Source organism: Hippoglossus hippoglossus, chromosome 6, assembly GCF_009819705.1.
Source record: "Hippoglossus hippoglossus isolate fHipHip1 chromosome 6, fHipHip1.pri, whole genome shotgun sequence".
Taxonomy (NCBI): Eukaryota; Metazoa; Chordata; class Actinopteri; order Pleuronectiformes; family Pleuronectidae; genus Hippoglossus; species Hippoglossus hippoglossus.
Genome location: NC_047156.1, coordinates 8,644,222 through 8,660,670, shown reverse-complemented (window position 1 = coordinate 8,660,670; position 16,449 = coordinate 8,644,222). Strand labels below are relative to the sequence as shown.

The following is a 16,449-nucleotide window of genomic DNA, read 5'->3' as shown; positions in this document are numbered from 1 at the left end:
TGGCATGTAGCTGGTCCCTAAAAGTGTTGGTGTGCTGTGTGACTGTATGGAATCATTAGCATTGATGAATGTTTAGCCCCAATGGGATAGAAATGTGCACTAATGGCTTGCTTGCATAATCTGATAGTGGTTGGTGTGTGTCACCTTCTGGTTAAGTCTATGTATAAGATAAACCTATACACACGATATGATATAAGACAGAGGAGAGGAAAAGAAAACAGGAAGAGGGAGATGAGGTGTGTGACAGACAGATGAGAAGCGAACAGAGCTACTGGAGAGGTGAGTCTCCGAAAGACAGACCAGAAACACAGTTAACGCAGTATGACGCGGTTCAAATTTGTCACAGCTCACACAATAAAAGCAGAAGTTATGAGACCATGTTGGTCAGTTTCCAAAATAGAACGCCGCATTAGCAGCATGTGATCTCGTATCTGACTGCTTCATCAATGTCAAGGCTCCTTTTTTGTTTCCTTAGGGTTTTAGTCCTGCTGCTGAAAAGAAATGTAATAAAGTTGAATGAGTCCACAGTCTCACATCTAACAGCTATTAATTTTAAGCTGAAATATCAGGTGATACGTTTCAAAGCCTGGTTATTGAGTGTGAAATGATGGGCTATTTTATTTCAACCTAAATTTACATACTATAAAGTGTTTAAAAAAGTGGAGGGATCTGCAAATATAATACTTTCTGAGGCGACTGTATATATCCTGCCCCCATTTTGTCTCTGTGTCTGCCCTCACATCGTTTTCCATCTCTACTCCTTGCAGGGAGCCTCTCTAACCTGCCTCATTTCAGTCATTGCAGAGGAGCTTCTGCAAAAGCCTGATGCTCTAGATATGTGTGTGTGTGTGTGTGTGTGTGTGTGTGTGTGTGTGTGTGTGTGTGTGTGTGTGTGTGTGTGTGTGTGTGTGTGTGTGTGTGTGTGTGTTGTGCTGGCCCTGAAGTGACACACTGAGGGTATAAATAGAGCAGGCCCACAGATCACTGTGCCAGACAGAATGTGGCATCTGCTGTGCTGGGAGTGCAAAGTGTTAGAGAGCCACTAAACTCCTCTCCATTCCTCTTCCCTACTCTCTCTCTCTCTCTCTCTCTCTCTCTCTCTCTCTCTCTCTCTCCCTCTCATCTTCCTTATACTCCCGTCTGTTGATTCCCCTTCTCCTCACTACCTCCCTTCCGCTCTTTACCTTTGTCATCATCTTCCCTGCTCCCCTCCTACAAGTCCCCTTCTCCCTCTGTGTCTCTTTCCTTCTACCTTTGTCATCATCTTCCCTTCTCCCCTCCTACAAGTCCCCTTCTCCCTCTCTGTCTCTTTCCTTCTACCTTTGTCATCATCTTCCCTTCTCCCCTCCTACTAGTCCCCTCTCTCTCTCTCTATCTCCCTCTCTCTCTCTCTCTCTGTCTCTTTCCTTCAGTCCCTCCCTTGCTCCGTCTCATTTTCCTTTTGCCCTGTTCCCCTCCTCCTCTCACATTCTGCTACACATCTGCTGCTATGTGTTGAGTGCTGTGGAGCAGTCCCACTTTCAATTTAGGCTATAAGATCCTGTTTCTAAACACACAGAGGGAAACGGAGATGTGGGGGGGGAAGCGATATGAAATGAAAGAAGTGAGGAAGGAAAAGGCAGATAGCTGGCCCCGCAGTAGTTAACATCAAAGTCCCAATTTCCTATTTACAATGCTTTACAAATTCCTCCACTGCAATGCTATACATGCTCCATGTGAAAAACAATTTAATCCCACGGGATTACATGGTGCACTTGCGAGGCAATTTCGAGCAGGAAGGGCAATTCTGTAAGCGCGGGAGATAAAAGCAAAGTCATTGTGATTCTCAGCAGGTTATTTCCCACCCACAGACGATTATTAATCCTACTGATTTAGAGATTCATTCCCTTGCTCTCTGTGAAACCACAACAAAGTGACGCCAACCCCTCTGCCCCCCCCACATCAAATGGTGCAATGTACTGTAGCATATGATGCAGAAATGCACATCCAAACAATATGCCTCATTCATCCTTTACACCCACGGTCCCTCTATACATGCACGCTCCTCAAAAGCCCAATTAAGAATGAGTTCCCCGTAGCGGCAGTGTACTTGCTGTATTCATTCATGTGCCTGTTTTTTTTTGTTTTTTTTCCCACATGCACACCACATTAATCTCATAATCTGCTTTTCCTGTGACGAGTGTTGTATTCCCTGAAAGACAGGAGATAAACTGATTGCACAAGCGCACATATGCACGTACGCACACACAGTCCCAGTGTCAACCAAATTAATAAGCAGCTTAATTGTCATTAGATTTCCATCTTTTTTTAAATGATTCATCCACTCTCTCTACTCCCCCAACATTTCTTTCTCTCTTTTCATCCTATATCCTGTTCCTCGGGTGTCTTCACACGTTATGACAGGTAGTCTTCCACATTTTGTTTGCTGACTCGGCGCTGTGTCCCCCCCTCTGGCAGCTCCATAATTGTTTAAGGAGTTGATGTTGGACACGGGCACCGAAAGACTCGCAGCGATACATGGAGTAAACAGGAGGGGGGCTGCAATCAGGCAGATGGGGGACTGTCCAACCGTCAGTCAGGGAACAGCAGCAGGTCAACTTTCCATCCTTTTGTTTGCTCGCAGGCAGTGTTCTCGCCTGTGAAGACGAAATTCAATCTTCATCCTTTCACTCAGTTCTCCTCTCCCCTCCACGTCTCTGCTTCTGTCTTCTAACCTGCTCTTCCCCTCTTTTCCCAATCTTCTTTTGTGTCTCTCTTCCTCCTCCTTTGTCACCACTCACATGAGCGATGCACACCCACACACACACACAACAGTCTTCTGGGTTTTGTTAGGCCTCAGGCGTTGCTGTCTGAGTGAACATTGTGTGATTGTTTTTTCGCCTTTAAATCTGTAATTACCTCAGCAATTGAGCCAAATGCAGTCTCACTCCATTATCTTCCCCATCCCCCAATTTTCCACTCTGACAAGGAAAGAAATGAGGCTCATGCTTCCACCTTTTGACTGGGACATCTCGAGATCAATGCCAGACACAAGTGAAATGACTTAGAAGGTCAGCTTCACCCTGATAATAAGAGGTTTGTGATGTGGAAGGCTTTGCTTTAAAGACCAGTTATCCTGTTACTTGGAAACCCTTAAATTCTTATCAGCACAATCCAAATTCTGAAAGCGTGGCAGCTAATTTGAATCATTGGCCGTCTCTCTCACTTTTCTCTCCTATTTTCTCGTGTCACTGTACACACTCACCTCGGAGCAGTCCCTCTTTCAGCGTTTTGTAAGCTGAGTCCGTGTCAGTAGAGCATGAGCCACATAGGACGCCATCTGGGGATTTGGAAGGTTGGAAGGCTTTTGGCACTAAGAACTTTCCAGGGCCACATCATTGCCAGGATGCCATACGTCAGGGGGCACAGAGGAGCATTGTGACCCGGTGCCCACGTTTTAGGGGCCTGCTGAGAGGGACCACAGAGGAAAACACTGAATGTCATTGTTATATAGTGCCAATGATCTGCTCTGTTTCCTCTGCTATGATGTCATGGAAGTTAGTGGTCCAGCTGTGGCCAAGCACGCATGACTGCTGAAAAAGCCTGGTAATCTTATTGCTTGTTACCATATTCTTGCATGCAAGCTCTATTCGATGTTCATATTAACTTGCAGACGTATATACTGCATATTTACATCCAGTATATTTCAAATATTTGGATGTAGCTGATCTAAACATACGAGTGCTGAGTTGTCTGCTCCGCGGCGGGACTCGGTGGCAAGTATACACTTGTTTGCCACTGATGAAGCACAGATGTTGCATGTCATGAGTAAAGCCAAGACATAACAACCTCAGACAAGCCTTGCTTTGTGTTTGACTCACTTATTTCTTCCCCCAAGAGAAAGACTAAAGAATATCTGTCTGTACTTATCAGATCTTAATCAGATTAGGAAATAGACAATCTTCTGTTAACCTGAGACAAAAACATTGAGACATTCTGAATAAGACTACTTATTCAAGAGCATCCCCATGTGACAGGAGGTAATTTTGCAAGAGGAAGATAAAACATGGCAGCAGAAAGGGTTTTAATTTCTAAGTTGCTGGAGGTCAGATCATCATGCTCACAGAACACCTGGTAAACCATCAGTGTTCTAATTTAAAACTTAGAGACATAAACCACGCGACAGTTGATTTTTCCCTCCGTATCTGCACTAGTGAAACATATATTCACACTACATTATTAAAACCCCCTTCACTGCTACAGATGTCCTCTTGGATTGAAACAAAAATAAAAAAAATATTCAACAAAACAACCCCTCAGGGAGACTTGTGAAATGGATTGGTCATGTGTCATTGAGTTGGAGCTCCTGAGCATCTGTGTGAGATGCTCTGGTCAGTAAATGGCCTCACTCTTGCAGCCCCCTGGCACATCATACTCTCAGCGGGCCTGGATGGTGGCTAACAGCGAGTTGGAATCATTAGCGGAGCCGTGCTGTTGCTGTATGTAGCCCATGGAATGTGTTTAGGTGAAGCTGCTGTGTTTCGGGTTCAATAGCACCGCAGTGAGCAGATGAAAAGTCTGTCCAGTGGTTGTGTCTCTAAAAGATGTCCCAGAGCAGAAAATGTTCAAAGATTTGCCCCTGCACCCGGCCGGATGTCATGTTTACATCACTACCAAATAGAACTGGAGCCATTCCGCTGTACAAACATGGGAAGGACAAATTGTTTTACATGGCAGAGAATCATTTGCACTAACAAACACAAATGGAGTGTGACTTCACTCTGCTCAGTAAGACATTACTCCACTACCCACATATCTTTACACAGGAAACAGCTGTTGGATGTATACAGATGTTTAAAGCTCATCTTGAAATATACATTTTCAGCAAATCTAAACAGTGGTACCAGAGATAACTTCTACTGTCCATGCAAAGATCACTTTCCAAGCCTCCAGATTGAAAAAAAACTTCCCATTTTCAGCCAACGCGCCTCATTCACTGAGGACTGAAACACAAACATTCCATCCAGATGTCATTTCCTGGGACAAATTGTGACGCAGCATTGGTGGAAAGAGAAATGAATAATCCTGAAAAACTACTAAGACTAAAGAAGAGACAAACATTTGAATGTACTTGTAGCTCACCAGCAACGAGTGAAGGTGTTTTTCCTATGACGTGATGATGATTTATAACAGTTTTCACTTTTAATTTAACAAGCTTAATTAATAAGATACATATTAAACATAAGAGCCTCTAGATTCCTCTGCACTAGGTGACATTTATCAACCTTTCAAGGAGTTGAATTTCGAGGAGTCGCAGTTTGGCATTTATCATGTGCACATATACGTGACGTCAGCCGAAGTCTAATGGATCAGTGCTTTGGGGAAAAGGTGGACGCTGACATTAGGCCACATGCAATATGCTGTGTGAAACTGAATGTGAATTTAAAAAAACACTAAAATACATGATGGTTTACTGCATGTTGGTACTGTTGCCCAGAACCAGTTTTGCCAATTACCTTATGTGACTAAATTGAAATGAAAAGTACGATCTGAGTTACTTTAACAATGTTTTTCTTTGGAATATTGTGAGGCCCTGAAAGTGCAAGTTGTGTTTTTTAATGTTTGGTATTCAGCAGGGAATTTCACTTTCTTCTGTCTGGAAACATGTGGTATGTGTTAACGATTTACTTATTCATTCACAGTATTGCTTTGAACATGACACCGTATACTATTTGAAAAATATAAAACCGAAGTAAATAAATCAGAATGATTGAAGGAGAGTATAATAAAGTGCAGGAGTGCCTCGCTGCCTGGCTCTACCTCCCAACAGTTTTTCAAGCTAAGCTATATGTTCAACACAAATTAAAGAAAGTAATCCCCCCACAGGGCCTCAAATTCTCCCCCCACGTGTAACCAATAAATTAACTTGAATGGACCACTGATGTATGATACATTTCAAATTGCTACAGGAAAACAAGCCTAGAAGCTTAATTGCTTCCACGTTTTCTGAAGTGGGCAGTGAGAATTCAAAGTTGTCATATTAGCTGAGCTGGTTGTTTGATTCTGAAAGTCATTACCGTTGGTCCCCTGACACCCCATTTCTGCAACTCTGAGCAGAAGTGGACCATGAGCCCTGCAGCAAACCGCCGGTTGCACATCGCTGCCCTACGAGTGGTGGTGTGAGACAGTGACCGTGCTCAGAGAGTGTCTGTAAGAGGCTAATAAGAGCAGTGCTTGGATCAAATAGGGAGAGGAGAAGGAATATATGCCAAGAAGGTGATGGTGCTTTCCTCTTCATGTCTATTTGTTCATTGTTCCAAATGGGTCTTTCTATATGATCCAAGTTGTTTCAAAGAAATCCAAAGAGTCATAAATCATTAGATTGGTTTAGATAACCTACAGATTTACTTCAACTACTCATGTAGTCTGAGGTAGAACCTGCATACATTTTGTAGAAATAGAGGCAGCACCCTGATAATGTCAGATTTTAACTCATGTATGTGCAAACACACACAAAAAACATATTCCATCCTTATGTGGGACTTTAACGACATTAACACTTAAACTCCAAACCACAATCGCAACTGTACGAGGAGCAAGAACCGGCAATTTATCTGAAAGAAAAAAATCTGTCCTAATCCCAAAGGTGAACACAAGCTAGCATTTTCAAAACCTTTACTGAAATTCATACACCAATATTATATATAGTAACATTCTTATCAACCACCACCCTCTCTCAATAACCTGAGTAATTTCCTTTTCATGAGGGAGCAAACAAAATGTGTTTTTCTCCCACTCGAGGAGAGAGTGCAGATTTCCCTTTAAAAAGTAATGCGTTGGTGCTTTGTGTGATACATATGACAATGCATTCTGGGCATGTCTATAATAGAGTGCTGCGGAAAAAAGACAAGTTGAAGTAGACGCTGCAGCGTGGGAATTTAGAAATGTATGACTTTAGAAGTATGACAGACATCTTAGGTTCAAGTTAAGTTTAAGTGGAAACACTCATGAATAAATTGTTCACGTCATCTGAATTGTAAGAATGTAAGAAAAAAAACTAAACATATAAGTAAACAAAGTTACAGTATCATTATTGCTAAGGTGGACGTACTGGATGAGTCCTGCTGCCAAATTAACACAGGTGAGAAAACTTCTTGGCCCTTATTCGCAGACTGAATGTGCATTGAGGATATATTGGTATTTTTGGGGACATTTTTTGATCTGTTTTTTGAATGCTTCTACATAAAGAAGAGTAAAAGCAGCATGTTTTTTCTACTTCCCTCACCTACATCTCCGTCTTTACTGCTTCTTCACTTCCTCTGATCAATCTGAAATTGCACAACAAACACACAAATATTACTGTGAAGCACCAAGGGCCAATCTCACACGTTGACATACTTGATGGACAACTGCAAACCTAAGTGCGTCTCTCTATTTTGGTCCACATTCAATATCAGGTTTGAAGGGGTTAAGGTTTAATTCCGCAAGGCTTCGCTGTCCTGCTTCACAAGATGGGTTCCAGGAATCCACAAACAGCCTTGTATAACAGCATATTGATTCTGTTTTTTGTTGTACAGCTATGACAAGTTAGTGAGAGAGAGAGAGTGGAGGAAAAGTCAGAGAATGAGCAGGAGGGCAAATAAAGAGCTGGAAGACAGAATATCATTTAAACAGAAAGAGATATAAACTCACTCCAAGTTCTCAGGTCAGTGCTGCACTGAAGGACATTTTGTCTCCAGACCAGCGACTAACCTCATGCCAGTAAAATAATGTTAAAGCTGAGGCATTAGGTAAGTGTTTTCTGTCTGCTGTGCTTGTCTGCCAGAGCTTCATTCTTGGCAGATTTTTCCAAGAGCTAGATGGGTTGTTTTTTTGTGTTGCCAGCTTCCATGCAGAGGCTCTTTCTGAGCTGCAGAAAAACAAATTTAGCTCCTATTGCTTGTAACATTTTGTTTCTCCCCGGGTAGAGAAAGAATAAATCTGAGTTCCTATCAGTAGCCATATATTGTATTCATATTGAGTTCTTACTCTAACGAATGGCAAGTCAATGAGCCTTTTAATCGTTTACAGTTTATTTTTGCAGGGTGCAGGAGGCTGCCTCTTGCTGTTTAACAAAGCTGAATGCAGTGAAACATTTTAAAACAAAGTCAGCTGACCATTTAACTTCACACTGGCCATGAAATGTGGTTCAATAGCACCAAAATAATATTTCAGGATGTGTGTGGCGTAACCATTTATGCTGTCTGTCCCAACGACAACTCTAATCATAAGAATATGTCTCTTACCATTGAATTCCCTCTGGTAACAGTTTCAGTTTGAGTCGTCACATTAGTGTGGCACAAGCAGGTCTCGTGCCAGCGCAAATTTCGTTTTGCAAGTCGAGTCATCTCTGTTTATGGTCTTTGATTAAATTCTGTGTCAGTGTAATCCACTTCAAAACAACTTGACAAAAAATTTGGCAAAGACCGCATCATCATCCACGTAAAGTGGATGCTGGAGGCAAACTGGGAACAAGGTTTATGGTTATTTATGGTGTGCCATTCAAATCAGAGTAACAGTCAACAATTCTTTTTGCCAAATACTGTCTGTGTGAAGCCCGGCTCAATAGCCTCTTTAGATCTCTCTACAGAGAACAGCTTGTTTGTCCTCATCTCTGCCTCTCTCTCTCCAGACCTCTAATCCTGCTCCATTGTCTCTCAGTGCTGGTTTGCGGAGGGTAAGGATGTGAACAGAAGGGGAAAGCAGATATTATAATTATAACCCACCACCACCACCATTAACACCGGTGTTAAAATGCACAAAGCGTGTACTCTTCCAGCTGAACCTTTTCCTGCATTCACATAATAAACACATCGAGAGTTTGGTCTCGTAGCTGTCACTCACTTTAGCTGTGTCTCTTTCTTTCAATACCCTGCAGTCATTGTAAGACTGTTGAATCGCTCACTGGGAAAATAGGGGCTGCATTTTGTGATATTGGCATATATTGCTTTCGCTCACATTGTCTTATCCCCCAAGGAAACCACAGGGGGATTCGTCTCATTCCCCAGCTCCAGAAAGCACCGTTATTGTCGATACAACTTTTACATTGATCACTTGAATCACAGAAAAGTGTCTCTGCGTATATTGCAAGTGCGACAAACGGTGCCTGAAAGGGCCATACGCACACACTTTCCATGCACAAGTAGGGATCGATAAAAACAAAGTTGACAAGAGAATGTGCACGCCTTTCGGAGACAGGGGAAATTAGCGACGCAGATGGCGAGGCGCTGAATTCGAGCCAGATTGTGGAAATTGAAAGTGAGAGGAATCGTTATACGCATATTGATGCCTCTCATATTCCCTTGATAGCACAGCTCACCTATAGATCCACTTTATCAGGCAGATTAAAACCAGCGGTGTTGCTATAACTTTTCCATAATCACCTTGTAATCAATCATAAAAGAGTATGAGCCAACTCAAATCTGCTCTCTTTTTCCTCAGTGCTGTCTCACCATCACATCCTCCACACCTGGAGCTCAGAGGAGAGGGATGAGCAGTTTGCTACTGACGCTTGTGGTCAGTTGTTGAACCACTGCAGCTGTTGAAATGTGAGGATGATGACAGGATGTGGCAGGTAGCAGGTTTCAGGAACCCTCTTTTCACCTCAACTACCATTAACTTGGCCAACTGATTAAATTTGCATCAGTTGTAGAAATCCAAGATAAGATCGAATAGCATTTAAGTATTAGATGGATGGATTTTAATAATATCTTTGTATACATATAACTCAGTACGATTTTAGTTTTCATGTACTTTTTTGAGTGTAAAGTTGCTGCAGTTAACACAACTGTACTGTCAGGCTCATTGAGCACATGACCACAATGGCACACAAACCTTCTCCTTCACCACCTGCATTTTATACCTTCATACTCTGATGATATGCAACAAACTGTTCAAGCCCCCCCACCTCCATGTCTGTTCAGAGGCTTTCAGTCCTCATACTTGTGTATGTAGTATGGATCCTAAGCACTGTGTTATGAATCAGGCCCTAAACTTTTTAGAGTCAAATAAAACATAGGTTGCCGCCGCCCTTCATCACATCAAGAATTGACTTTAACTACAACTGCCTTCTTTATGGTTGATCATTCAATGTCCTAAACGCACTCCAGTAGATCCACAACTCGCGACCACATAACTCCCATCACTCCAAAAGTTTCACTAGCGTCTGGATCCACCTTGTAAATAATTTTCAACTACAACATAAAGTTAACTGGCCAGCAGCAAGCTAAATAAACTGACTTCCAACAGGCTCCCCCCCTAAATACCAGAAATTTCTGTTTATTTTAATATAATGTTAACATTAGGTTCCTATATCACACATTCTCTGCACTTGAATTAGTATTTTAATATAAAGGAATCATTCGAGGGTAAATAAAACAACAATTTGAACAATTCAGATGATCACACACTAGTAAAAAACATCGATTAGTTTACATTCAATTCCTGTCAATAGATCCCTTTCACCTAAATCTTACACACTGGACATTTAAGTCGTAATATCATGACTTCTGATTTTAGTATTATGACTTAAATCACATTATTATGTAATATTATGACTTTTGTTCTCGTAAAACTACGACTTTACTCTCGTAATACTAGTCTATGAATATATTCTCGTTATATTATGACTTTATCCTCGAAATGTCCTGTTTCTTTCCTCCATACCAGAGACACCGTGAGGACCGTGGGCATTTGAATCATATGATTATATAACGTGTCTTGCAGCTTCCTCCTGTTTCTCTCTCTCTGCTCAAACAGGTTTTTCTCTCTCCAGCCTCTGAGCGTCTTTCTCGATCTCACGCGCCACACAACCAGGAAGTAGAACCCCAAAAAAACAATAACATATCCCGACAGCCTCTGGTGCGAATGAGGAAGTGAAGCGCCGTCGAGTCCCTGGAGCTGCTGGAGTCGTGTTTTTATTTCTGCTGCGAAGGGAAAGTTCGTCAGTTCGACAGCCCCGAGAACAGGATCGATGGTGCGCAGGCTGTGCTAAGGAAGCTAGCCGTCAAGCTAATAGCTCCGTTAGCTCACAGCAAGCCATAGACAGGAGAGAAATACAAAAACACACACACACACAGAGACGAGTAAGTACACACTGCGGAGGAGTTTCAAACTGTGTGTGTGTGTGTGTGTGTGTGTGTGTGTGTGTGTGTGTGTGTGTGTGTGTGTGTGTGTGTGTGTGTGTGTGTGTGTGTGTGTGTGTGTGTGTGTGTGTGTGAGTGAGTGAGAGAGATGGTGTGTTTTCTCTGCATTACAGCACTTTTTTTTTTCCCTCTCCAGCATTTGTTTTTGTCAGCAGTGGGAAAAGTACACAAACACAGATCAGGAGAGGAAGACCCAGTGGAGCAAGAGGAAGTGTGAAAAAATAGATTTGTGTGTGTGCCAGACGTGCACCAATGGCCTCTTGTTCATTCTTCCTGCTTCACTCCGGCAGGCTGGACTGAATAAAGGAGGTGGACATTGGAGAAGACAAGAAAAGGTCAAGGCCCGAGGACATGCAGAGAGAGCGAGAGGGAGAGTGCACGTGTGTTTGTTTGTGTGTGTGTGTGTGTGTGTGTGTCGTTGGTCATGCCAAGGGTACAGCTTTACACACGCAGCACTTTCTGTACGCGAGTCAGTAAACAAAGTGGGTGTGTTTGCGCCCAAGGACAGTTCACTTCCTTCTTCTTAATGTGTCGTGGTGCAGATTTTTTTGAGTCACTATTTTGTGCGATAAAGTTCCACTGGATCTTGTCCCCTGTGAGTTTTTGGCTCCCTTCACACATCAGCTGTAGGACTATTAGATCAGATGGGATTAGGCCTCAGGATCTTGGCCTTTCGCCTGTGCAAATATGAGAGCGGTTCACCGAAAGTCAGCGCTATTAATAACCTGTCCTCGACTCTGTGTGTGTCTCCTGTTAAGATTTACTCCTCTGATCCCCAGAATTATCATCGGCAGCCATGGACGACAAAGGGGAACCACAGGATGGAGCGACGGGGGTGAAACATGAGGAGCTGCCACAGATGGACGGGTCATGTGACGTGTGCGAGCCCGACGAGGCCCAGCCGGCCACACAAGTCTGCCATGCCTGCAGCTTTGCCTTCTGCCCAATCCACGCCGAGAGACACGCCAGCAGGATGCATCACCCGCTAATGCCTTATAACCATGAGGCGCCACAAGTTAACGGACTTGGCACCGAAAGAGAATTCAGAGTTGGGGGTGAAGCTGAGGATGAGGCGCTGGCACTGTCTGGAGTGGCAATGGCTAATGGGGGTGAGAGGGGCGATGCTGAGGGAAAAGAGGGAGTCCAGGATGATTTGCCGCTGGGTGTCGGAGCTGAGGGTGCAGAGGCAGGGGAGGAGGCCGTGGCGGCTGGGGGTGCCGGGAAGAGGAGGAGATCTGTGACGGTAGAGAGGCTGCGCTGCAAGGAGCACGGGCAGGAGGGCTCCCTTTACTGTAAAGCAGATGAGAAGATCATCTGTGTGTTGTGTGCGGTGCAGGGTGAGCACAAGGATCATGAGATCATTACCCTGCATGAGGCCTATTTGTGGCAGAAGGTGAGTCACACACTTAGAACATGACAGCTTTATGTCCTTATGTGATTTACTCTATACCATCTACAGTTAGCCACTATGGCACGCGTTACAACATCTGCAGCTGCGTTCTGTGTGACATAATGTATTCAGAGCATCGTCTGGTTTGCATTTCTAATTCAATATTAAGTAGTATGCCAATAGCTGTAGGCCCTGTGTTCTTTAAGTCAACTCACCAGGGCTCTGTTAGAGCTCTTGGTAATATTTCAAACCTAACAATGTCTCATGATCGCCCTCATGACATCAGTCATAAGTCCAGTCAATTATACGGCTGCGTAAATCATTTCTGTGAAAATTGTGAAATGGAAATGAAACATCATGAATATGCCCCAATGTCCGTTTGGCTCGGCACCAACTGTGGCTTCACTCCTCCATTTCCCAGATGTCCTCTTTGCCTCAGGCGTACAAAAGGGGTCCAGTGAGTCACCAGTCGTTCGCATTGCAGTTGTTCCAGTAAGCTGGGCTAATGTGCTGGATTTCGAGAATGACTCCGTCCTCATCACATCATCACTGTGGGCTCAGTGCCGCATTGTGTTTTTTGATGAGTATAGTAGCATTTGGAGTCAGATGTTATCAGCTCGCTGAACACACTCAGACCGTGTTATTGCACAGAGAACCAATTAACAAGGCTACGATAGTATCAGAAACCAGGACTTAGTTTTGGATTAATATTTTTGAACCGTCAAGGGTTTTGTTTGTTTTCAACAAATAAATCTCAGTGAGAGCCTCGTTTGAGAATCATCACGCAAGGCCGATGCATTTAGCTACATCGATAACAACAGTCATGGTACTTTCACTGGCTGTACATCTAGAAAACAAAAGTAGAGCAGCACAATTCACCAGTTTACTCTTGCATCACGACCACATATGGATTAATGAGAGACAAAAGGGGGTCTCTCCCTCGCTCTCTCTCTCACACACGCACACATACACAGCCCAAGGGCACATTATTTACTCTAAACCTATTTAAGCTTTTATCCCGCTTCCTGTGTCCATGTGTTCATGTGAAAGAAATCCTTTACATGTGGAAATAGTGAACATCAACATCAACATTGCCTGAAGGACGCACATCATCCCAAAAATATTATCACACCATCAAAAGTGAGATATGGGATTTATAGCATTAATGTCTTTTTTACCATTATCCAGACATACTGGATAAAGCTTTTAGCAAAGCATAAGATCATTTGATGCACTTAACTACACTCAGTAGAGCGCATACAAGGCCCCACAGTCCCCTTACATTCAATTAAGTTGCACCAAATCTCACACACTCATGTCAGTCCCCTAAATATGTCAGATTTCATTCATCTGTATCCATGAATTATTCCCTGGGAAAATGTCGAGAAATGTCCTAACTCAGGGTTAAAGAAAGTGAAAAAAAAAATCCTTGATCCACCCCCCTGATCCAGATCTGCACCAAAATTTAATGTATTCTTCCGTGACGCCTACATCTTCATTCCAGCAAGTTTTGTTTGGTTGTTTTTGTGTTATCATGCTGACAAACAAACATACAAACCAACCAACACACAAAAGGACAGGGGTGTAAATATACCCTCCTTGGTGGAGGTAACGATTAACAGCTAATAACTAGCTAGGTGCGTAAGTCTACTTTTGTCACACAGAAATAACCTCTGTTTATGTGATGTGCTTTTCATACTAATGTAGTGGAATACAATGTTGTGTTTACTGTTTGTTTTTTTTCTTCTCCGACTGTAGAGCAGGCATGGTTATGATCTGCTGGGCTGCACACAACAGATGGCTGAGAAGATCAACACCAAGTGTATCAACCCTGTGGTCAGTGCAAACTCCCCCACACACAACTCGGAGCTAAGTCGAATCCTAGCATGACTCATATACTCCACTCCCACAAGATGCATTAAGCTGCTCTCATTTAGTAATGAGCTCCAACCAACTCGAACCAAATGAAATGAGAAGTTCTCTGCAACAATTAGAGCTGGACAGCGTAGCGTGAACACATCGCACCGCGGTTCATGATGTGGTTTTGTGCCATGTGGTTTGATTATAATTGCTCGTGATTTACTTTCAAAGATATCCTCTAAGTGCTGCGCCCAGATGTTCAGCTTCGTCTGAAACGCACAGACTGAATGTTACAAGTGTAGCAAACATACAGTGTCTGGCTGTAAATGGTACATCACATGAATTCAGAAGGTTGTTCTCACTGTAGACTCGTTTGCAGGGTTTTTTCCAAGGTGAACGCTGTCGAAAAATAAACAAGCAGACGACATTAGTAGTCATTCTTACTTTAATAATTCATCCAAAATCTGAGTTCCATGAGGGAAAGAGAAACAATTTCATCCCAGGTACAGAATTTGCTAAATAAAGAATGTAAGCCTCCAATCAGCAAAAGTATGGTGGTCTTGTAATGGTCTCAGAGGACGAGAAGCTGCTTCTAATCCATGGGAAACAAGTCCAAATGCTTTGGCTTAGAAATACCAGCATTTCACAGTGATGAATCCGAGTCTGAGGTTTATGGCAGTAACAGTAGGGATGTATGTAAGGAGACCAACAGAAGAGAAGAGGATACTGAGGTGTAACAAACCGACTGTGAAATATGCTGGAGGGAATATTCAAGCCTCTGGGTGTTCTGTCAACTCTGGACTTGGACACCTGCTCTGAACCGACTACACACTAACCACAAAAAAGGATTCATACATCAGTAGGATAATGACCCCAAACTCAACTCAAACACCAGAAGACAGAGGAGTCCTGAATGTCATGGATTTTGGTTACCTGACCAAAACCCTATTGAACATTTATGGGGGCATTTAATGAAATAAATGAATAAAAAAAAATTCTATGTATATAAGCTTTAGGTCGTGTCTATAGTCCTATAGGATGAAGACATTTTTATTTTTCAATTTTGCATGATGTCATTTTCTGATTTATTTTTGACTTCTCCATCACTTATGATATATAATGATGGGGGATAATTTTCTGCTCAATTTAAGCTTTCGATTTTCTTACTAGCCCCATTATTAATGGAGATATCTTAGAAAATGTGTTTTTCGGACCATAATTTTGTTGAACTTGACGATATACCCTTCCAAGTACTAATCCATGAGACCTTGAGTAAATGCTGCAAAGGAAAAAGGGAACTTAACAAATACTATTTTGAATTTCATGCACATTTTTTGCAAATATTCAAATTTCCGTTCGAATGGATAAATTGCTAAAAATTAACTACCTTACAAACTAATGGAATAGTTATCACAGACTGTTGGACTCCACTATAAAAGTAAACTATATAACAACCAGAACTAAAACCATGAATTTGTCTTTTTTATTTTAGCGTGACTCAAATAACCTGCACAAGGATTTTTTAGTATAGGTTACGTCTATCAGATTATCTCATCACCTTTTGTAGGATTCAAGTAGAGTTTTAACAAAAAAGTTTGACTCAACCTTGTTTTTAACTTTGAGGAACCATAGCAGAGTAAAAAAAAAAAAAAAAGAAGACACTACTCATTTCTAATTCAGTGGGTAGAGCAGTAAGCACTGCAGCGGTGGAAACACAGCAGCCTTGAATGGGATAAAGAGGGATTAAAAAGAGATTATGTCATAAAGGCACCGGGTAGTAAACACGAGTGACAATTATTTCAATCCATATATTTAGCATGCCTCGCCATTCACAGATAACACATCTTGCCTATTGAGTTTGTGCAGATATCATTCTACTCGAAGCGTCGGAGTAATGGCATCATTGTGGGATTACTGACTCGTGTCGGTTTCAGGCTTCAATTGACGTCACTTTTTTGACTCAGCACTTCCGTGCAAAGTCAGAACTTGTATTTTGAAAGTGAGTGCGTCTTCGGCTTTGTCATGTATAAAATAGGA

The 16,449-nt window shown here is 42.5% G+C and overlaps 1 protein-coding gene across 4 annotated transcripts in view; it reads left to right on the top strand.

Annotated features, from left to right (window-relative positions):
• Window positions 1-7,604: 7,604 nt before the first annotated feature.
• Window positions 7,605-16,449, top strand: part of trim44 (tripartite motif containing 44) — a 46,626-nt gene continuing 37,781 nt past the window's right edge. Inside the window, exons 1-3 of one of the 4 annotated variants that reach the window (XM_034588803.1) lie at window positions 7,605-7,769; window positions 11,942-12,555; window positions 14,311-14,388. In XM_034588803.1, coding sequence (XP_034444694.1) covers window positions 11,959-12,555; window positions 14,311-14,388 — 675 coding nt within the window. In that variant the 5' untranslated portion in view covers window positions 7,605-7,769; window positions 11,942-11,958. Of the gene's footprint in view, window positions 7,770-10,757; window positions 11,103-11,298; window positions 11,498-11,920; window positions 12,556-14,310; window positions 14,389-16,449 lie in introns of those variants that run through there. The other 3 variants (XM_034588801.1, XM_034588800.1, XM_034588802.1) reach the window with 3 other exon arrangements.